At 34.0% G+C, this 24,284-nt stretch overlaps 2 protein-coding genes across 4 annotated transcripts in view; both read right to left on the bottom strand.

Moving 5' to 3' along the window:
- LOC138314562 (ATP-dependent translocase ABCB1-like) overlaps positions 1–11,086 on the bottom strand; it is a 35,185-nt gene extending 24,099 nt beyond the window's left edge. The window contains exons 1-3 of one of the 3 annotated variants that reach the window (XM_069254956.1): positions 11,027–11,086; positions 2,119–2,196; positions 1,272–1,495 (exon numbers count right to left, since the gene is read on the bottom strand). In XM_069254956.1, the coding sequence (XP_069111057.1) occupies positions 1,272–1,495; positions 2,119–2,146 (252 nt within the window). In that variant the 5' untranslated portion in view covers positions 2,147–2,196; positions 11,027–11,086. Of the gene's footprint in view, positions 1–1,271; positions 1,496–2,118; positions 2,197–5,227; positions 5,652–11,026 lie in introns of those variants that run through there. The other 2 variants (XM_069254954.1, XM_069254955.1) reach the window with 2 other exon arrangements.
- A 2,628-nt stretch (positions 11,087–13,714) lies between these two features.
- LOC138316453 (uncharacterized) lies at positions 13,715–24,122 on the bottom strand. Its single transcript, XM_069258147.1, has 9 exons — positions 24,047–24,122; positions 21,005–21,093; positions 20,663–20,734; positions 20,268–20,388; positions 19,389–19,489; positions 19,058–19,123; positions 18,692–18,818; positions 17,300–17,470; positions 13,715–15,541 (listed from the first exon to the last, which is right to left on the bottom strand). The coding sequence occupies exons 1-9, from the start codon at positions 24,120–24,122 to the stop codon at positions 14,940–14,942; spliced, it is 1,425 nt and encodes a 474-aa protein (XP_069114248.1). The 3' UTR covers positions 13,715–14,939.
- Between the last annotated feature and the right edge of the window lie 162 nt (positions 24,123–24,284).

The following is a 24,284-nucleotide window of genomic DNA, read 5'->3' as shown; positions in this document are numbered from 1 at the left end:
AAAGTTCAAAACATTAAAATGTCTCCAATTCCCCAATAAGCTTCTGTTTCGGAATTGGTTTTCCGATCATTTTACATATACACATTCCAGGTACATGTTTCAATGTTGTTTTTTTCTTTCAATCATACCATTTTCTACTGATAAATATGCTACAAGTATAATTCGCCTATACAGTCACATTAATGTTTCATAACGACAAGCCAGTTGTCGGTATATTATGACCGAGTAGGATGTCCGGCCTGGTTTCTTTGTCATCAGGCTACAATGATACAACATTTACAGATATATCTATAAAATGGACAAGAGTTCCGCTGTATAAGGATTATCAGCTCAAACATACCACAGCCTCCCCAAAATACACACGCACCAGATCCAACACTTGACACACAGAGGAAGGTACCCTTACATAACCTTATCTTACTGTACAGTGTTGCTAGTATTTGTAGGGGCTTTAATTTCGCTAAATTCGCGGATTTCCAGAATTTCCCCAAGAAATAATGGTCACGCCCTGTCTCATATACGACGCATTCAAAGTGTACAAAGATCATTCGCGAAAAAAAAAATCGTTGAAAATAAATCGGTCGAATAAGTTCCAAAGAGTAGTTCTAGAAATAGTGTATGACGTTTTTATACAGTAAGATCTAACAAAAAACGGTTAGATGATCAACATTATCGTACTGAATGATTTACAGACAAAGAATATTGTGAATGTTTCTGATTCTTAAGGTTTTGTATGCAAATATATTACTTCTTAGGTGTATTTGGACATAACTTAGTTTCTAAAAAGTGTCTATGCAACCGTCCTAAACTTAGATATTACTGTTGACTCATAGATAGTTGTGTTGTTTGTAAATTTTGGCTGGCAAAATATGCAAAAAGATAAACATTTCAGTTTTGCAAGTCCACATTAGGATTTATAGCATGTAGTAGGAGCGATGGTTTGACTGGATTTGACTTTACCTCGATTTCTGCATTACTGTGCATAGCTTAGTTTACTTAATAAACACATTCCAGGTACATGTTTCAATGTTGTTGGTTTTTTTTCTTTCAATCGTACCATTACCTACTGGTAAATATGCTACAAGTAGAGTTCGCCTTTACAGTCACATTAATGTTTCATAACGACTAGCCAGTTGTCGGTATAAACTAAACAACTTTAATTAAAACTTAAATTATCTTATGCTACTAGACTTTCTCGATATAATACTGACTTATGATGAAAATATAATGAAAGCTAATATAATATTGAATTTGACCGCTCAAATACATACAACTTCAAAGATTCCAACGGCCGGCGCTTCTTTTTCTTCTTCGTCTTTTTTCTCATCGTCAGAGCTTTCGCCATTTTGTGGCTTGCTATCGCCATTTTGTTGTTTAGTGTCGCCATTTTGTGGCTTAGTGTCGCCGTTTTGTTGCTTTTTGTCATTAGTTTGTTCATCAGGGACAACTATGACTTCTGTAGAATTGTTTACTTTCTTCTCCGACACATCAGCATCTAAAAACAACATAAATCATTAAATATTTTAATCGTAAATAAATTCAACAGTAAATCCATACTGGAAATGATGGAAAAATGAAGGTTTATTAATCTACTGAAACTACTTCGTTGTATATGTGGATGGAAATGAAGAAAGTGACATGTTTTGCAAAGAACCTGTCATGGTATAGAATAAAAGTTGGTATAGTATTTCATCAATTTGGAAATAAGATTTAAAATGGTACAATAAAAAATATCTCCGTATATCAAAAACTCTGAAAATGTCAATGTTATGTAACACCTTCCTCACATGTCAAGGTAAGATAATACATTACACTTCTGATCATCGACGCTTGGAAGGCGAAGGTGTTGTAACACAAACAGAAGCATTATTAAGAAAAGTCATGATAAACAATAATGGACCTAAACAAAAGTCTATTATAATAATGGATGATTATGTTATTTGAAATAGTAATCATCATTGCTCCTTTATCGTTAAAAAGGAAAACAGAAGTAAAAACAGTGTAATGAGGTGAGTGTCCTATAAAATATTGCGGACTCGTGAACCTGAATATTAAGATTTAGGTCGAAAACCCTCAACTGGCCCAAATTAAATCTGACACCGATAATGCTATCCTTACCGACATTCACAGCCATCTCGTCCGACATCCTGGGGTTTTAGAATGGGTACGACACCAACAGATTTGTCAAATGACTAGCTGAAAAAAATAAAATTATATTGTAGGTATATATCATTTCATCATTTCGTGAGTATATCTTTCCTGTGAACTATACAAACTGACGAATATCAACAAGATCGTTACATCAGGCCACTTATTTCTGGTCACGCATGGTGAAAATGTACAAAAGTTTATGCTAAATAGGACACATAGACGGAGTTGTTGGTTTCATTGATGACTTTAAGTCTTTCTTCGGTTACAAAAAATACCCAACATTTTATCAAAAAAAAACCAACAAAAAACAAGTCGACTTTATCCGTTGTTTCACTGTGTTAGAATGACTTTGTCCAACAGCTAAGTCAGTGACTACGTCATTCAGGTTACAAAACAGGACGCTGTTTAAGATGGTATTTATTTTACTCGGTTTAGTTATTTTTCGAAAACGTATCTTTGCAGGTGAAGTTTTGAATAAATTATCATTACATGTTTCCTTGAAAATAATCAACGAAAGCAAGAACCGCGACGCTATTTGATCAGTTTGACCAAAAAAACGGAGAAATCTCTCTTTAACTTTCATTAAAGTAATACAGTAATCAACATTGCTTTCTACATTAAAAGATCATCACCGTCAGATGATGAGAGGAAGGGTTATCACGAGCTAATGACTACTAGTGTTTGGGTATAGTTCCTTTTATCTAGATTGTTTTATCATACTTAAGCTTTTATTGTTTATTACGCGTGATTTTGATAAGTTTTAAGTGGGGAATTGACTTTTTATCCATTCTAAACTGTTATACATATAGTGTGTTCGTCAATACTGCACTTTGTCATATGTTTAAGTCATAGCTTAAGTTGTGACAACAAATGTAGAAACATAATCTGATTCTTCTAAGTACCATTTACTGAACTGAAATCATTACAAAATCTAATAAAAAAAACAACACCACAGTGAATTTATGGTTCACTTTATGTAAATACATTTGTGTATTATGATGCGTATATCGGATAAACGTGCAAGTGCACGTGTATTGAAACCCTGGGTTAAGAAACTGTGAACATACATCGTGATTAATTAAAATATCGGGTTGTAAACCATAACGACACACAACAATTGGCAATTTGGAACCATTTGAAATTCGAAGTTGAAAACGTATGCCTGATCTTAATTTATATTATTTCAAGTACATTAGATCAATAAGATAATCAACATTACGGTACCCTAAAGACGCTTCCTAGGTATAGTACATACATATAGATAACTTCGTACCATTGCCTATTGTTAAGTCTTTTATATCTAAATCACGTACCTGGAACCAATTGTTTACAAATGTAAACTGCATGTCAGATTGTTAAGTGCAATTTAATCGTTGACCAGGATTAATCATGTGGAGAAATTCAATATTTATGAATGCGCATTGCAGGAGAGCCATTAATGTTTAAATTAAGTAAAAATAGATAGGATATTATGTTTGGAAATATAAATCAATGCTACTATCGATCTCGCTGCCGACTACTGTTAGTTTAGTTGTATCTCTAGCGTCTCTGACTGGTACATGTATAAGGTACACCATCGGTGTTCAGCACGCTGGTAAACACAACAGAATTAGGTACTTATGTATTGAATTTATTAAATTTAGTAAATTTATTGAATTTATGAATTTGAATAGATTTTCCTGCAAAACACAAAATGAAAAATAAGGAAAAAAAACATTGCTATAAAATTGTTCTAATCTGTACACCCGTTAATTAAAATGGGTAGATAAATGTTTCATTAAGAAATCATCTCTGCATGAAAATTAATATTTCCTATACTAATGCTCAATTTAAATTGGTGATCGGAGCTAGATCCCATATAAGTACATGTATTATTATTATTATTATTATCTTTATTTCCTCCAAAATTGAAGATTGGATAAAGAATGACATTTAACATGAAAACAATAAACAAAAAAAGCAAATAGATATTTACAAGATATGTACAAGTTCAAGTCTAATAATTAATAATTAGTTGATATTAAATCGTAGCATTAAAGATCACATGCTTTCAGGAATCTATAAAAAAATTACATTCCCGAAAGATATTTTTTTTTTAAATATGACGAGAATGTACATATACTAGCAGAGATTTAAATGTACATTGTAATTAAATCTCTGATACTAATTATAAAGTTATAGTTATATATAGAAGTTAATGGACGCAGGCAAACCATGTGCCTCTATATCCATATCTTAAATTGTCTATAAAACTGACTAAAAGTTTTGAAATATGACAATAGGCTTTACACATTATAGTTATATTTCCTCTCTGTGTTTCAAAGGACGAACAATTTTTCTGTTCCATGGTAGCACGCGAACACGATAAAAAAAGTCTCCTATTTCCGTTTCGTTTTCCATTGCATTTTCTATCAGCATCTTTTCCCGTCCTCGTTCGGCGCTCGCACACCTGTACTAAAGAGTCTGTCTGGTCTTAGTACCTTCACACTTATACAAGTACGTATACAATAGATCTATAGGTAATGAATTATAGCCCTTGTTAAATATTTAAACTCCGTATTGACCTAACCAGTTCATTATATACATATACCATGTATGTACAGTATATACGTTTGATACCTTTGAAAAGTAGGTTAGCTTGTTCATATTCGCTATTCATTCTAACACTACTTAGTACAAAATCTATGTTTCTTCCTATATCTTGGTTAATATTATCACTTATTAATTCGTAGGATGATGTAATAATTTCTTTTCACTCACCCATTGACATAGTAAATAAAGCACTGTTAGTTCTGAGGAAGGCATGATTTTCGAGCTTGAAAATACACAAATATTTATGTTTAATAAAAGTCTTACCATTTATGCTTAACGCCGTTAAAAACTGAATCTGGGTACATTTTCATGTAACATTATCACCTATTTGAAATAAAGTACAGTAGTTTTATACAACACCTATTGAAAAAGAAATTAATTTCATCTAATTAATAGTAATTAACAGCTACATATTTTCATAATAGAAATATACACATATATATATATTACTTCTGCAAAATATAGAGCTATATATAATACTTACTGTCTTACAGACCTGATTATTCCTTTGAGACTTTGTCTGTATTAATCCTAAATAATGTCACAATGGTGGTACATTATATTTTTAAATCTAAGGAATAATAACTTTTAAACGTGCTGTAGATTCATTTTATCCTTCACTCGCACCTCTGACATCACGAAGCTACTTCTTAGTTTTAGTTTGGTAAATGCAATGGTATGCCTTCCCTTGGAACATATATATATATAGGTAACACATATACCCCTACACACGTGTATATGTACCCGATTGTCCTCAAGTGTTACGGTTAAGTACGTACATGTATACACATAATAAGATTAGGTTGATCAAAGATATAATTTAAACCGGTAGGTAAGGGCCGTTTTCATAAAGGTATAGGTATTGGTTCATACCACTTGAACATGTCAGGATAGTAAATCCACACTTCTATAAATCCCAATACTTAACAACGAATAAATATACATAACTACTTGAATATGTTATAGTTATTGAAACACGATCATAGGCCATAATTCACCTCTCTGGGCCCCACCAAACCAAACTTAGTCGTCGGTCTAGTTGCTGCCATTGACAAGACATTGGAACATAATCAGTACTGTATCTAAATGGTAGGGTCAGGTTTAATATATTTACGGACGAGTGACTACAATGGTAATGGCGCACTGTGTCTCATGTGCGGTAGATTAATACTTTACATTTTCGTTCTAGTACATATAGCTTTATATTCCATTATTAAAGACATATCAGGATTTGGTGACAGAAGAAAGTCGAGTTTCGCGAGAAAAACCACCGACCATCACTCCGATTATACATGTATATCGACATGTATTCATCATCAAACTTTAATTCCTCCATGTGGAGATACAAAATAAATCGACATAAAAAAGAGAAAACAAAGGGAACAGTTCATTTAGTATTAATTAAAGAGTAATAGGTAAGCCATTACTCTATTGCGCGAATTTGGATCAAAGTCAATTTCATGCTTGATATAAAAGCGAACCGAGCCGATTTCATCAGGAATGTCTGTCTGGCAGCATCACCATTGAAAGGGACTCTCGCCGTTCCGCCTAAAAGGGTTCCAGCAAATGAAATGTCATTTTTGCTTATGGTAGTGTTAGAGACACAAGGCCCAAGTTTAGTCATGATTTCCTGTAGAAAACTAGCACGGTGAGCTCTAGAATAACCACTATGACGAAATAAGCAATATACATTATATAGTATCGACTTCCACCAATGGTATCTTAATCAAGTTTACCAGCCACATAAAATAGTGTCTTCGGTGGCACAAATATATTTCCTTATAGTCATTAACCTTATAATTTTAATACTTTTATTAATTTTTATATTTCACTAAGTTTTATTCTCATACAACGTTTATTTTTAAATCAATGCATTTATATACATGTATTCATACATTTTGTATGTAGATCATCTATAACTTTGTCAATACTGGCTCGGACGTTTTTTTCTTTCCGAGGCATACAATAAAATAACGACATAACGATATCATCTCAACAAACCATACTATTTTGGACCTGTTAAACCCTCTGTCACTCTCAGTAGACAGACAGACAGATTCTTTATTTCCTCAATATTGAGATTACATGTCTTACATGAATGAAATGTTATAACATTGACTCGATTGAATCAAAGATAACATGGTAACTGGTGCATAAATTACATATTTTGTGATAAACAATGCAGGGTATGTACATAGTCAATTGGTCAGTTAAGCTGACATTTCAGATAAAGTGTCACTTTGTAAGAAGAAAATCCGTTTCTTTCCGACACAATTCACAAATGACACTATTCGTTTCTGATCTGTATGAAAGTTTTACTTATTCCGCAATAGCCCATGTCTGTTTCGGATACTTCAAACTTACTTCCCATAGAGTTTTTGTTTTGTTTGTAGGAATTTCCATTTACGAATGGAAATCCCTTTTGTTATTGTTCTGGGTTTTTTTATCATTATTTTTCTTTTTTTCTTTCTTTCTTTCTTATTTCCACAAATCTTGTTAGCAAGATATCTCACGAACGGAACACAGTACGAAGTTCAACTTTGAATATGTAATGTACATACATGAGATCTTGAAACGTACAGACGTAAAAATACTACTTTTTTCGAACAAACATTAAAAGTTCATAACTTCATTACCGCACGCTGTACGATATCAGGTAGATCGTGACATAGCGCGTTTTTTTTTATTAATTACATGTTATCAGAGATTATTACATCAAGGCCAAAAAATCGCTACGGGGTCAAACAAAGGTCAAAAACGAAAATTGCCACAGAACAAGTTTTGAAAGGTTGATATGAAAGGGCGTGCTCTCAGAAATATATAAAGACAAGTTTCAAGGTCATCTGATTCAAAATGGCGGAGATATAGACCTTTGAAAAATGGCGATTTTGACGTTTTCCCGCCAAAAATGTACAAGGTGCCAGCGCCTTTAATACTTAACATATTAAATTTTTGCATAGACATTGGACGAATGTGTACAGAACTTATGCTTTTTCATTGAACTTGGCCTTAATTCAAGGTCACAGGGCTCAAAAGGCTTGAAACCTTTAAACGACTTCTTCTTAACAAGCGAGAGGCCTTGAGACCTGATATTTGGCTTGTGGCATGCTGAGATGAAGGGCTAAAGTTTCTTCAAATGAATGACCTTGATCTTCATTCAAGGTCATTGGTGTTAAATAGACTTAAATATATTTAAACGACTTCTTCTTAAAAACCAAGAGTCCTAGAGACCTGATTTTTGGCATTTGGCATGCTAAGATGCAGGCCTATCAAGTATGTTCAAATGTATGACATTGACCTTCATTCAAGGTCACAGGGGTCAAATAAACTCAAATCTTTATACAATTTCTTTTTGATAACCAAGATGCCTAGAGACCTGATATTGGGCCTGTGGCACCAGACTGGTTCAAAGAATGACATTGACCTTCATTAAAGGTCACAGGGGTCAAATAGGCTAAAACCTTTAAACGACTCTTAATAACCAAGATCCCTAGAGACCTGTCCTGATTTTGGGCCTGTTTAACGCCTGGATGATGGGCTACCATGGTTGTTCAAATAAACGACCTTGACCTTATTTCAATGTCAAAGGGGTCAAATAGACTGAAACATATTAAAACTAAGACATTTTCTTAATAACCAAACGGCCTAGAGACCTGATATTGGGTATGTAGCATGCTGGGATAAAGGGCTACTACGTGTGTTCAATTCTATGACATTGACCTTCATTCAAGATCACTTGGGTCAAATAGGCAAACAATTAATTTGTTCGTGCGTTTGTCAGTCTGACCTTATGAAATCATAGCTGAAAGTTTGTTCGTTTAATGCATTGTCTGTCCCGTATGTCCGAAAGTATATGTGCATAGACAGATGAAACCCATGGGCAGCTGATATATATATAACGTCAGTTACAGTAACCCGTCGTTCATCATCGTATACGAAGCTAATTAGTTTGAATAAAATACAAGCTATATCTTGTGTGAATTATCACAAGAATTAATAATGAGCAAATTATTTAACTCTCTATTTGTAAGGTGATATAATTACGAAAAGACAAGATTTCGTAATACTGAACCAACAGTTCACAAATATGCTATGCGATATACTGTATCGCAGATCTTACAGTTGAGCGCACGCTATTTTTAGCAGGTAATGTCATCATATGATAACAACGTTATTTATCAAAAGCTACAGATTTTGTCACTCACTTATCACACATAACCGTGACACACTTGGTTCGGATACTGCACTAAGTATTGCTGCGGGAAAGCAGCAACATCGTTCCATTTAAAACAAAATACTTTTTTCTAGCTGTTTCCTTTCTTGTTTATTCTGCATCTAAGCTCTTTCTAATCTTAAACACCCATGGTAAAAATATGTAAGCCCAATATTATTTTGTGTGCGGGATCTTGTGTATGTAGTTGCATGGAAGTGATGAGATTACATTATGTGGGCAAAGGGAGATAGTCTTAACACTAATTGTACGAGTTATTCCCCATTGGTCGAAGATCTTCATAAGAAAAGGAGAATGAACGTGGACTTGAAATCAAACAGATGTGTTTTTGTGGTGTGAGGATTAAGACATGTAGAGCGAGTTCCCCAACCCAACCTCACTTATATGACACAACTGGTACCTACTACGTCTGGCCGGAAATGGAAAGTCCGTTTGTGTCCAAGTGGGGCACTGCCTCCTGAAATCACTCTGGCGCAATTTTCTATACTTTTTTGTAGGTTTCCAATTATTTTATGCGTATACGTGCATTTATTAATCATTTTTGTCTAAAAACAAACATAACGATCCTTCTAAATATAGAAAGATCTACCATACCGCTCACAAGACGTCGAGTCCACAATTTTAAGTATAAATTCCGCACGGAAAGACCTTTATTGGGTATGTGTAAAAATACTACTGTCTCGTTGTGAATTAGATATCTTATATTGTTTAGTTTTATTGCTTTGTAGGTTAGCGATATAAATCAAGTACTATAAAATGCAAACAAACGTTTTAATAATGATTTGTATCATCATTTCTTTGTTCCTTTAGCAGCAATTGGCACCAATTGTAGCTCTAAAGGCGATTGCATTTTCTGTCTAAAAGTCTGTTGAGCTACAATATTGCATCTAGTTTACTGTGCGGTCCTTTTGTTGTTCAGATATACATTTGCATCAGTATCAATACTTTCTGTAAGTTTGAAATATAAGATATGACAATATGACAATATCAATATACATTTCCAAGACTTTTCTATTCAAATCCTATAAAAATACGGAAATTGTTTTTTCTCCCTAGACTCCCGCATATTGGCTTATTTAATTGCGAGATCTTGTACCGTTGCACAAGAGAGAAAGAAGGATACGTGGATTTCGATATGCAGCGAAATGCAATGTGTAATCATTTATTCTATTCGTCCGATCGTTCTTTATTTCGTTCATTCATTGTTCTTTTTTTCCTTTGTTCATTCGCTCGTTATTCATTCATTCAACTTAAAAAACGAAGGGAACGGGTATTTAATCAATCGTTTGTTCGATAACATTACTTTAACCTTAACTGGGTGGAAATCCCGTGTTTTGATCGCGATCAAATCTAGTTTATAAATGTTTTAATCTCTTCCAAGTTTTCTCTGTTTACATAGTTAAAAATAATCTTGGGGAAAAAAGGAAAAACAACGCGAAAATGCGTAATAAAAAGATGAAGTGTTTGCAAGATCTATTTTAGCTATAACGTATTATGATGTCAAATTCAGATGTTGTTTTCTTTCTTATTTTAAAGGTGCATAGTGTACCAATGTGTAATCAAAGGTCCCCTAAACCCTGACTGACCTTCCGGCATGTTTGTCCTGATACTTGTAAATTTATATTTTTACAGTATAATAACTTCTCTTGTACACATCTAACAGTGAATGTGAATGTTATTTTTGAGTAGAAGAAGGTCTCACAATTGCACCCTCAATAATCCAGAGTTACTATCATTGCCTATACCCAAGCACATATAAGACAGAGATAGTAACTTCTGTAGTATCTGGAGTGTCTTCGTTGTCGATGATGAGTATATGATACAAGACTATGTCAAAACGACATTCCGGTTCCATATTCAGCGTTAAAAATAGACCCGTGATCAGTTTTCAACGTTACATCGGCGATACCAACATACGCTCATGATCAATCCATCCTGGCTGAACATGAAAGAAGATTTCTACTTGATATAACTGTAATGCCACTTATAAACATACACGGATATATTAATAGAACTAACCATTCCTGACACAGAATCATTTACCATACATACCTTTATCATGTGCAAAGTACACTATATACGAAGTCTCCAAGTTAGAAAAAATGACGTCGCGCCAGTGACTGTGACGTCACATTTTGCGGGATTAATGACGTAATTGAGGTAACTGAGGCGGGAACCAGTCTATAGAAACTGGCGCATTATTCAAACATACTAGATTATCTGTTATTTGATTATTTAATATTTAAGATTTCAGTGTATCGATGATACCATGCATTAGACTAGTTTCACGTTTGCCGATTACGACATGGGTTGACATATTCACGTCAAAGTTCAAGATCAGGACAAGACGTAGTCCAGTCAGACGTGAATTCACATGAATCCAATTTTGACCTACATTGTAATCATTGTATTTAGGCTATAAATGTTTTACTATAATTCTTAGACCCACTTCTTTCCGAAATGACTTTTGATTTTTAAAACGGGACTGTAAAATGAGAGTCTCTATAAATAAATTTGTAGAGACCAAAAGGTTATAACGTTTTAAAATCCTACACTTATCATCACCTTCTGAACATTTAAATTAAAAGATATCAAATATTAATTTTTATAACGCGGGTCGTATTATGTTTCCAGCCGTTGTCCAACTTACCGCGCGTTTGTTGATTATCACTGCACCAGACGATAAAACAGCGAAATGAATCTTTACTGTTAACAAATCAGAAAATCTTGCATTTGTTAACTCTTCAGAATGAAGGCCGGTTTATTGGTCACCAAACCGGTGACCGCCTTTTATCCCTACGGCCAAATAGTCCGAAGGTCCGTTAGTGCGAAGGCCCATTAGTCCTAAGGCCCATTAGTCCGAAGACCCGATAGTCCGAAAACAGATAATATAACTGGAATTTATATGCGAACAGTACTCGAAATGAAACAAACGTTTATTACAGTTTTTGATACAAAAGATTTGTTGTAAATTTACTTAAGTACACTAACATAAAAATGATAATAAACAAGGAAATGTTGCGAATTTTAAAAAAGAACATAATCTTGAAGTATGTAAACGTATTTAATATTAAAGAGTACACACATTTTATATGTACAATGTAATCCAGTTTAACATCTCCCCCCAAAACATCATTATGCGGACCATTTCCGTCATTAAGGGTACAATAAACAAGTCAAAGAAAGGGGAAGGAAACGCAATGTAAGTCGTTAAATACATGTACATATTGTGCAATATAACGACGTTTACAGATAATAAAGGTCATTTTTTCGGTAAGTTTTGATCATATGCATCATTAATTCATGGAGCAAAGTTAATCCTAATGCAATCAAATTACAGTGTACATACATTTACAATCGGACATCTTAAAGCTTGTATGTGTGTGAGATAATTCATAGAACGTGTGCTAGTGAGATATCTTATAGAATATAACACATAAACGTTTTACATTTGTTTTATATTTTTGATGTAATTTTGACCTTGCAATGCTCCATGGAGAAATGACAACTTGCCGTCCATGGAAATTGTCAGATCAGTAGTGCAGAAAAAATGTTTTCGTGAAAATACAACTGTACGTTAATTATAACAACTATATAACTTGCAATATTTACTAATTTTAATTTTGACTAACGGGCCTTCGGACTATTGGGCCTTCAGATTAAAGAGCCTTTGGACTATTGGGCCTTCGGACTAACGGGCCTTCGGACTATTAGGCCGTAGGGATATAAGGGTGTTTATTAGCTTGAAGATAAACAAAAACATGTTAGTTTAGTATAAATACGATCAAGGACAAATCATACAGATCTCTATCTTCCAAAACTATCTCATATGACCAAGTAGGTTATGATAGTATGGTGAGTACACAGGGACTTGTAACTTAGGTTGTGAGAAAGTCTGCTGTGTATACATGCGTACAAGGCCTATACACAACAGACTTTCGCACAACCTACGTTACAAGTCCCTGTGGAGGTATTACACCAAGGGTAGATTCACGGGGCCATGTATAGTCTCTATGAAAAAATAGCCATAAATTGTTATTTCTATGTATTTCTGGCTATTTTTTCATAGAGACTATACATGGCCCAGTGGTAGAATGGATCGAGTTGTTGACCACGGTGAGTGTTAACCAGCTGTGTTTGGTTACAATATGTAGGTCAAGGCGGTGTTGGCTCAATGACGCTGAACTACAACATACGTATGCCCTAATGTATTACCTTGTACAATGTACCTAATAATATTAAGACTATAAGTATAAAACACTCAAATGACAATAGCTATTTATGCCCTAATAAAGCATTTATTACAGAAATACCTCATAAAGTTCTAAACTGCTATGAACGAAGCTAACAACGCGTTTGTTCATAGTTTACCTGACCCATACACGCACGTGTATACACCGCTCGTACGCTCATATTATCGCGTACCCAAACATTCGCCGTTGCATTGGTCATCCTTGTTGTGCTGCCGTGTATTGTACACAACGCTTACTCTGAGTGGATGAAATCCCATCGCAAAAATTGACTGGAACCAAAAATACCTACGACGATTTTACGAGGAGTTTGCCTACGGGTGATAAGTGGAGCGTAGTGTAGTGCGATCACCCGTGGGTCTCCGACGATGCGAGTCTTTATGCATATCGAACCTCAAATGACCGTGTATTTGCTATTGAGAGTAGCTTGTAGTGGAGAATAAAAGCATGTCTCCTATAAAAACAGAAAAAAACAACCAATTTTCTCCAAGTATATCTTTAATATCCGACATATCGGTTATTTTTGTTAAAGATGCTCCACCGCCGACAGAGCATAAATGTTAATCATGTATATATATGCCTAATTAACACAAAAAATAACAGAAAATAATTTATTTCGCCTTCGGTGCAGCGCAATCATTACTTCATTCCATATAGAATATAGTGCAACGGAATTTTTTCGGGATGCAATTAATTATTTTTCATATTTTTAACTTGAAGTAAAATTAGAAGCTCAAACTTTTTAACGCAAGGGTGTAAAAATCCACTTGCCCGACGCCCGGGCCAACCAGTTTTTGAGTTCGGGCAAGTACAAAAAGTTTGTTCACTTGCCCTGGGCAAGTGACAGCTGAGTGAATTTCTGGACATAATTTTTCTGGCGCACTAAGTTTCATGCTATATGAGACTTATAACTAAATACCCGAGGAAACAAACCTGCCTAAATATTATTAAAAACAAATAATTTAGGATTAGAAACAATTTTTATTTCACAAAAATAAACAAAAAATCGAAATGGGCATAACTGGGTCGCTACAAGGTGCACCTTCAGTTCAGAGACGTTTTTCAGACATTCAAGCTGATAAAAACAATAATTAACTGCTTTTAAGTTATATAGAAATGCTTTTTAGAGTTAACTCACATTATTAGTTGTCTAAACCATTATTTTTAGCCATAAGAAAGAAGTTTTTCTCTGTAAATACGATCTCTGTTCAATGTAGGAAGTTGTTCTTGGGTACTAATAATGGAGCCGGAATCCGGATTCCGGAATTCAGGAATTTAAAAAAAAAATGATAAACAAAAAAGAAAGTTAAAAATGCAAATAATGCTGCAAATTAATTGCTTTATTAATTATTATTCTTCTAATAATAGAAGGAAAATATCTAAACGAATTAGAAATGTTTATTTTATAATTCTGAAGTTTTTATTTTTTATTTTCTAGTTCCACTAGTACAGTACTGCGATAAAAAAAATGGTATTTTTTGGGGGCAAGTAGAATTTAATTTCGAGCAAGTGAATTATTGGGCTCTACTTGCCTGGGGCAAGTGACTTTGAAAAAATTCGTACACCCCTGCAATGGTGGTAACGGTGTATAGTAAGTAACTTTTGTAACTGAAGAAGAATACTTAATCATCTGCTTCTGTTTTTTGATGGTGAAAAAATACCATTTGTCGGCGGTGGAGCATCTTTAAAATACATTACGAAAAGTACTTGAATGGTTACCTTATTTTCATGGATATTTCTTTTAGAACAATATCTTTAGAATGACAATATACTGCCATTCCATAATTAACGTCAGCCAGTCCAAATTTCCCGTTAGGATTAAAATAAGAACACCCGTTAAACCACCAACCAGAGCCATGAATGGCGCAGCCATAGTGATCATATCGGTCCGGTGTGGTGAACTTGGCCCCGTCATTATACAACAGGCGATATTGAGAGGAACAATTCACTGAAGTATCGTTAGAGACCGACAATTCATAAAATGTACTGGCGTTTTTAACGCTAAAATGTCCGTAGCTGTATCGTATCGGCTCCCCTTGCGCTGTAATCATATCGATGACCGCTTCAACCCCTCTTTTTGTCACCTCATGGATGTATTCCAACCCAAGCCAAAAGTCGTTACGTAGATTACCGAAACCTGTGACGTAGTCCGTCCAGTTCCGGTTAAAGCTGACATCGCCATCGAGTCTGTGTTGAATCACTGTCCAGCTTCCCCCATCCGTCATGTCGCAGAAGACATTAAATGGTCTGTATCCGGTTGGGGCTATCGTGTATATACCGGAGGTGTGCTCTCCATTGGTGTACAAGGTATCACAACCTTTAACAAACAAATGATTCTAAGAGAATGAAAATGCTTAACAAGAGTGCGAAAACCTTTGACTTCGAAGGTAGTTCGACTGTTTTAAGTTTAGAAGTATCACGAATTTTTGTGTCAAAGCCAGACGTAGTTGCAGACACGCAATGTTAAGATATTGATTGACTTACCATAATGATGCCTTTTGAATAGCTTAGCAGAAACTTTTTCCGATAAAACTGACAATCTTCCTGTTACCCGTTCTGATGCCATTTGTTTGTTCCTGATTGTTTTTGTGTTACCTTATTTAATTAGCTTCACAGCTCCAATCATTAACACATCTCGAACCTTTGTGGTGTAGGAAATCAGGAAAAGACAATCTAATAATCAGTTGTTAGAGCGGCAACCATGCGAGAAGACTTCCCGATTTACTTTCTGAGATTATGGTATATTTTCAACCATTCGGCTCTAATTCTTATCCTATCCTTTTGTCATGGAGTCATGACCTGATTATTCACTGAATTTTAGGAGTACTTATCGTCATATTATATCGTAAAAGGATAGCGTTCTTATTACATTGTACATCAAACTGAAATTTTGCATTGCAATACTTGTTGTTATTAAAATGAAAATATTTGATAGATCTTTTTTCCAATTTGGACATAAATAAAGTTAAAGCGACTTGAACCTTAAATAAGTTTTTCTGTATGCTTAGATATGGTTTTCAGATGTTTATTGAATATTTCATTACAATGATTGGTTATCTAAAACGACAGGAAAACATGGGGAATACCTACCTCAAAATTGATAAATAATACACCGTCATATTCTATTTTTGGAACACAAAACGAAAGCTGGCCGAAAGCGAGGTTATAATGAACAACAAACTTGCTGACATGACAAGGAATATTTGTTTTCCACATTTTAGGATTATTTTCTAATTTACGATGGTTGACAAATGAAGTTTAAGCCATATTTGTTATAAAACAATTTGTATTTAGCGTAAGAATGATACATGTAAGTCAAAAGTCAAACGAGACTTTTCATTCGACAGGGTACCGCGAAGTGAGGTTCCTGACTTATTGTACATATGTGCATCACGCAAGTATAAAGTGGGGAGTTGCTCCCGTCTCTTTCATTTCAGCGCCATTTATATTTACCTACTTTCCAAATTGCGCACGAAACTGAATCTTAACGTACATTGTTTTCTATCAGAATTCGTTTCTGTTCGCTTCACCCACGTTTTTGACCCACCATTTTGTTTACATTTGTGTAGTGCATTGTGGGAGGTCACTAAAGTTCAACACTACTAAACTATCGTTACGAAATTCGACCGGGCCGGTTCAAAATACAGATAGATGGAATTTCCATTATAATTATTTTATTTGACACATTTGTACAATAACTGATATATTTTACTTAGTAAGGTATCTGACACGTCTTAAATATGTATTTTACTCAAATTTACCTGGTTTATTTAGGTTCATGTCCCTTTAACATCAACATCCACAATCTTAAATTACAACCATGAATTATCTGCTTGAGATCGCAAAAAATAGGAGGTAACCCTCGTATCTAAAGTCTCTCAAAATAATTTGGAAATGTGACATTAAAAGGAGGAATCAGATATTTTTTCCTAAGTCTATTTGTGGAATTTAAACATATATAAAACAGCTATACTAACGGATATCTAAGTATATATCGCATAATACAATATCGCGTTTACCACATGCAAAGAACCAGTAATAAACCGCTAGCAAAATAACACAGCATTTTGTTTACCTGAACATGCACCCCCAGAACACTGACGTTCGTCCCTGGATGTACCATCACATCCACCAGACAATCCTTGTCCTTGGGTATTTCTGCACGTTCGGCTGCGGACTTGGTTTCCATGACTACCACATGATGTCGAACATTTACTCCAGGCACCCCAAGCACTCCATGACAAATCTGGGAAGTAAAACGTTTCGGACGAAAACCTATATTGAAAGAATTCTACACGTGATGGCACGAAGCATTAAGATTTTTTGGGGGAAATTATGAAACTGATCTCCACTTTTATAACCGTAGTAATTTTCGTGTGATATCTTGCCCGGTAAACTTTCAAGATAAGCATATCAAAATATTATCCGAACCCAAAATATTTAACGAATATCCCATTGTATCATTAAGGATGTACTCCTCTCAAAAGTCAAAATTTTCTTGTATTAACTTTTTTCTTACATAGATTTTTGGAAAAAGGAGTTCATACCATAAAAGAAAATGGAAGAAAAACATTTGTCCGTGTGCTCGTTTTTGAGCTATTGTCACTCGAAGATACCTTATTGACAAAATCTTAGATTTTATGGGAATTTTGCCGTTTTAATCACATGCACGAGAGATTTAAGTCATAATTTCCTAATGAGGTGTTTGATATGTATTGCTATGTGTAGAATTTGTTTTCCAGTAATCTTCTTTAAAAATATACCAGTTATGATAAATAAAACCCATATTTCTTCTCAGAACAACAACACATGCTACCCCTATCCTTATAATTTCGAGCTACAAAATACACCATTTTCAGCCAATTTTGCCAAATTTAACCCTTTATAGAAAAAACTTTTGCCAATATTTTGCATATCACTAGGGAAAGGGTTGTTCTTTCTAAATCAGACAGAAAAATGCGGGGTCCACGTGCTTAATTTTTTGCCCCTTTTAAATATTTGTTATTTTTCCATAATTTAGAGTGAAAAATAAAAGTGTTCAAATTACCATTAAATGTAAAAAAAGTGACAAAAGTGCATCATTTCGCACATTAATGCTCAATATTTTAATCTAGGAAAGATTTACAGTAAAAATTAGCTCGATACACCTAAAAATGCTGGCACAGTGATGATTTAGATAAAAACAATTTAAGTAAAAAAAAACCGGTGAAACTGTGGCTCTACTCAAAGATAAAAAAGACACAGTTTCGCAACGAGACCTCAACATGACTGAAACCTCAGATGAATACATCCTTAAGCTTTCTACAAACAATTCTACGTGAACTTTTGTAACTGTTAATGTGGATATCTTCGGGTTTAAGTTTTCTCGCAAAACCAGCTTTAGGATATATTCGCCAGGACTAAAAGAAACGGTATAAGCAAATATTTCCATGAATAATTCCACCTTAAACAGTATTAATGTACGAACCTGATTGATGTTGATCCTGACAGTGTTGGTTACAGAAATCATTGGAACAACATTTCTGACAGAGCTGTACAGATCTACCCCTACTGTGGACCGACCTGCCAACCAATGGTCCCTCATGTAAGCACTCCTGTCGATAGAACACGCAGTTACAACTTAGTTTCACATGAAGTACGGATATCTTCTCTCATAGTGTGTTTAATTGTGTTTTTCCAAGCTTATCAAATCAAATACTAGCACTTAATATATTACCAGAGAACTTGAAAGTGCAGTAAAATGCTGATAAAAATAAATGATAAAAAGAAATTTTTTAGAGAGAGAAAAGAAATCATCCGTTTCTTCTAATTTCATATTTAAAATGTGAATCACTGATTTTGGCAGGCAGCCGCTGGTGAATACATATCCTCCGGAGATAGTTTCATTTATTGTACAAACCTGTAAATAATGAATACTATAATAAGAAATTTATAGAACTGATGAAAAGGAAATCGACAAAGATGAACAAAAAACTGATCTATAGATATTGCATAAAGGCAGAAATGTTGCCGACTAGAAAATATTTTATTGTTTTATTTAACAAAACAAACAAAATGTCAGTGACAACAAGGTTATACTGTACATAACGATATAAAGTATCTCGTAAACATTAATATGTTTATTTTACATCAAACTTATCTAATACAAGTAATTTGTTTAATACTTCATTCCTAGCACAGATAGTGAGAGATCTACAATCATCCGGGTCCTGAAGTTGGTTACATTTGTAACAATAAGGACCACGTGACTGCCAGGAAGGTGGTCCTAAAAGAAAGAAGAAATATAAGTGAAGATACTGTATGGCATAATTATAAGATAGCTAAGTTCACAAAAAAGTCAAGTTGTTTTCTAAACATAAAAAAAAAACAAATGAAACTTTGACATTTATTTCCTTTCAGATTTTCTTGTGTGCACTCTTGAGAGCCATTACGACAGGTTAGTTACAAGCTACATAAAATTAGTATTTTTGAGGCATCATCAAATCGTGCTGTGCTTGAAATGAAAATTATACCAGCATGGTTATACTCATGGCGGTGATGATAACATAATATAAAATATACGATATAGTTGATAATATGTGTTACAGTTATATAGAATCTTACATGAGTGTTCATTTCATTTGAAAATTATGAAACGATTCTAAGAAGATGGGTTTTTTTCGCGATCCGAACATTAAAACTTCGAGAGGAGTTTCATAAAATCTCATATGAAATGAACACAAATTTAAGATACTTTTTATTACATAACTCCAAATACCTACATAAAAAAGAATTTCACGTCAAATTGTATTTCGAAAATCCAGTAACGGCCGCCATTTTGTTCCGCCGTCATCGTAAACCTGACGTCACGTCATTTTTCCTGACGTCATTTTCTTGTTTCTGTCTGACGTCACAATGAATTTATACCAAATGAAAATCTCTCCAGGTCATATTACACTAGTATATGCAAAAAAGACATATACAAAAAAAATACACGGGCGAAATCACTGGATATCAGGCGCATTATGTGATAAAATGGATTATAAGATGTTTATACAACTTACCGGTATCACCACATCCTCTGCTGTTACAATGGTCTCCACTACAACACTTAAAGCACGCTATTTGTCCGTACGGAACGGTCACCTGGGAATCTCCGCCGTAATTGGTGTTCAGGAAGCAACTCTGTCAATACGATTTGTAAATGTCTTCACAAGATCAATATATCTAAAACAGTAGTAAACAAATGTACATGGAAATAATTACGTAGGATGTTTTACTGAAACTGATGCGAAACTGAGTTTATGAATACGTGAATAACTTTTAGATGTGCTTGTCGACTGATATGTATAACATAGGCTTTAAACAGGTAGAATACTTTATATATTTAATAATTGTATTACACGCATATGAGATTTACATAATGAGATGTATTATTAAACTTGAAGGTCATACATACTTGGTTGTTGATGCATCCTGATGTATATTGATTTAATCCATCGTGTGTTCTTGTCTTCTGCACATAACATTTCTGAAATCGTAATAACTCATAATTTTGAAATGTGTATACAATCAGAAAGCTTTATATTTTCGAGGAACTAATGACTATCTACTTATAATGAATTTCATCCAATGAACTAATTATGCATATATTATACATATTTGATATAGCCTACTCGATATAAAATTAAATGTCGATGATTTTCTGAAACAATAAGAGGGTTTCACCAAGCCTTGTGGTAAAAGAGCTTGGCTATAGAGATATCAAGTTATGATAGCTAAAACTCTGAATACTCATTACCTGTCCTTCCTTACATGTTGTCGAATGGCCACACGATTCTAGTCGGGATACTGATGAGCATTCAAAACATTGAGGTCCAGCTGCACATACTGATAAAAACAGTCATAGTTTTTATTTTTAGTTGATGCAATTGTTGTGAAGTCTCCTCTATTCTTTATTTGCATATTACAGAGTTATCTGCCCTTGTAGGTAGGTTGTGGCGTCATGTTTTGTCGGAGAAAACGACGTGGATTTCGTTAAAAAACAATGATGTCACAATAGATACCACCCGCAAGAGAGATAACTCTGTATTATGTTAAAATGAAATTAGCCACTAAGCATATTATCTAATGTATATATAAATACAAAACTAATATTTTCTGTTACTGAGACAACAGGTTGAGCTGTAAATTAAATAAACATACCTGTGTAAAATATGCACAGCAATAACCCCAACGTTAACAGATTCACTGGTAATGAAGATAAAATACAAAGACGAAAGTCGTTAAAAGGAGAAAATGAAACGAAAAATTGAAAAAAAAATCATATGTTTAGGCTATCGTCCTTTTCATCTGTTTTTAATGTTGATATGCCACATGCATGCTGTAATAGTACATACGATTTTAATAAAGGAATATTTTAGGAAAACATCTGTTTCTTACTATAATTTGATCATTAATTATTAGTCATAGGAAATATGTACAAAATGATATATGGAATCCCTCATATCGTGTAATGCAAATATGATAACAATACTCAATTAATTTAATTTTGTATATTGCATGTAATTATATGTAATAAATATTTAATTGGCCAATAAGTAAAAATTAATATTCTCATTGTTTTGTCGATACAAAATGTATATAGAGGAATTAGAAGATGTAATTTATATTATTAAAAGTAAAAACACTTTACATGTTTTCAGTACTTACTTTCCAAATTTACTCTGTTGACCTGCGAGTTGAACACAAAACAGGTATCTTGGTATATATACAGGTTTTTGACCTCTCCCACCGATTACGATAAGAGAGATGTTTCTTATCTTCCAAAGGGTCAATGTAATCATTGAAATAATATAGGCTTAAACATATCCCGATTCAGTTAACAGTATGAACTGAAATGCAATCTAATCGAGAAAAACGTTTTAAAAACCAACTCAGTTTTGAACAAGGTTACAGAGTAAAATGAACACTACTTAACTTTTTATATCACAAAGAAATGTGCCTTCGAGAGTCAATTCAATCGACTTGACAAGAGTTATAAGACTAAATGTTCTTTTGACGTTTCAGTATTTCATGAATTATCGAATCCTAATGAGATAAAAACGGCATAAAGCTAATATATTAATAATCCGAAATAAAAGGCCAATATAAATTCAAAGTAAAATCAAAAATCATTTTAAGGACTGGTTTGTGATTTCGTAGTCACACCTTCAAGGCAGGAGGAAAACGCAACACAAATATACTACAGTCTTCCAAACTACTCCATTCTTATACATGTATGTAGATTATCTCAAACACCGAAGATCGTTCCTAAATTTTTGTTGGAGGGTGATCACAAAAGTTAAAATTTTATATATTTATAAGCATGGCTGCAGCCGAGCTAGGGCAGAACTATAAATCAAAGATGTGTACCACTTAAGGGTTTTATTGTAAACTAATGTAAGACTTATCAGGGAGAAAGGTTAAAAAGAACAACGTCAACATACATTTCGGTATGTCATTAGTATGTATATTATTCAAGGTAAGGGTCAAAGAAAAAATATCAACAGGATTTTCCAGATGACACGGGATCCCATCAAACGTTAGTCTGTAGGATACGAATTACTTCAAATGGTAAATATGGGACAAAGAATTAATTCCAACCGTGTGGACCAAAAATTTTGTCAAATTTTCGAGGCGATCTGCCCTTTTATCAAGACACACAACATGAACTAAGATTACATAATATGATACAAACAGTAATATGGTAATATGATACGAACAGTAATACAGTGTTCAAAATATATATTCATAGACTAGCTGATATGATAACAAACGGATTTGAAGCCATTCACGATCATGAAAACTCGTGTATGTGTATATAATATACAGTATAAGTATGTGATGCATTTTAGAATGATTTTTTATACAAAATACCAGATAATTTATCATTGAAATTTAATGTTAAAAGGTGAACACATATATTTTGTATTCTATGCGTAAAATACTAAAGCTAATTTGAATAACAGAATTGACTTACTGATAATGCCAATTGATATACTTCTACTTTATTTATACTATATAAAAGTTACTTGGTTAAATTGACTAGCTCCCTACTTTTTTCCCAAAACCCTCGCTCAGCTGTGTGTTAGTCATTCGAACTAACACACCACTGGAAGCTAGCACACACCCGGACTCGGCTGTTTCCATGTAACCAATCAGATTCGATGTGGGCAGGACTTGTTTCCGATCACGCCATTAGTTGCCAGGCGACGTAATAATTGGGCGGAGCTAGTTTCCGATCACGCCATCCCCGTTGACGTAATCAAACGACGTTAGTATCTATAGGAAACTGTGACCGAACACGTCGTCATGTTTATCTTGTAAGTGAAAGGTTTGTTCAAAATGTAATTGGGCCAGAGGACAATACCTTAATATGTACATGTATATGTACGTACAGTTGTTATGTACGTTGTTATGCTCCCTGTAAGTGGTTAACGTCTCAGAATTTCAACAATACATGTATATAAATTTAGTATAAGGCCTAGTGGTAGGAATATTGAAATCTTGAGTAATCAAAGCGGAATCAAATTATAGCCTGCGATTTAAATAGAAGCAAAACAAAACGGACACGGAATCACAATTATCATCTCGGAATAGTTTGAAGATAAGATTATGTAGATATATTACAATTGAAAATTCTCTCAATCTCTAATGAACATGGCCGTACGCGACTGGAATATAGCGTATGAGAGAAATGCATTTTTAGTCTAATAATAGCTTTTGTATATATCGGTATATTGAAACAGTTAAAGTATGGGGTTGAAGGATATTGCAAGTTTATGGTTTCCCTCGAACTTGCCTATTTCCCTCGTCTCTGCCTCGGGAAATAGACAAGTCTCGGGAAACCAGAAACTTGCTATATCCCTCAACTCCATACTTTAACTGTATAATAAAGCATGCTAGGTAAGCCGGCCACGACAGAAAAAATATTGATTCCCAGCCTTTTAATAAAGGCAGGTAAAACAGTGTTAAATTACTGAGATATTCTAATGGTGAAATATGATGAAATGTGACAGTCGAGTAATCATAAGTTTGAC

This window comes from Argopecten irradians, chromosome 2, assembly GCF_041381155.1.
Source record: "Argopecten irradians isolate NY chromosome 2, Ai_NY, whole genome shotgun sequence".
Taxonomy (NCBI): domain Eukaryota; kingdom Metazoa; phylum Mollusca; class Bivalvia; order Pectinida; family Pectinidae; genus Argopecten; species Argopecten irradians.
The sequence above is the reverse complement of the archived record's forward strand: the minus strand, read 5'-3'. Positions and strand labels throughout refer to the sequence as shown.

Bases quoted from the DNA above. Each gene is read 5' to 3' on its own strand.
- LOC138316453 (XM_069258147.1), bottom strand. From the start codon at position 24,122: ATGGAGTTGAGGGATATAGCAAGTTTCTGGTTTCCCGAGACTTGTCTA. The intron at 19,490-20,267 runs GTAAGTTGTATA...TCTTTCTTTTAG, and splicing joins CAGAGGATGTGGTGATACCG to GACCACCTTCCTGGCAGTCA. The intron at 18,819-19,057 runs GTGATTCACATT...TTCTATCGACAG, and splicing joins GCGGCTGCCTGCCAAAATCA to GAGTGCTTACATGAGGGACC.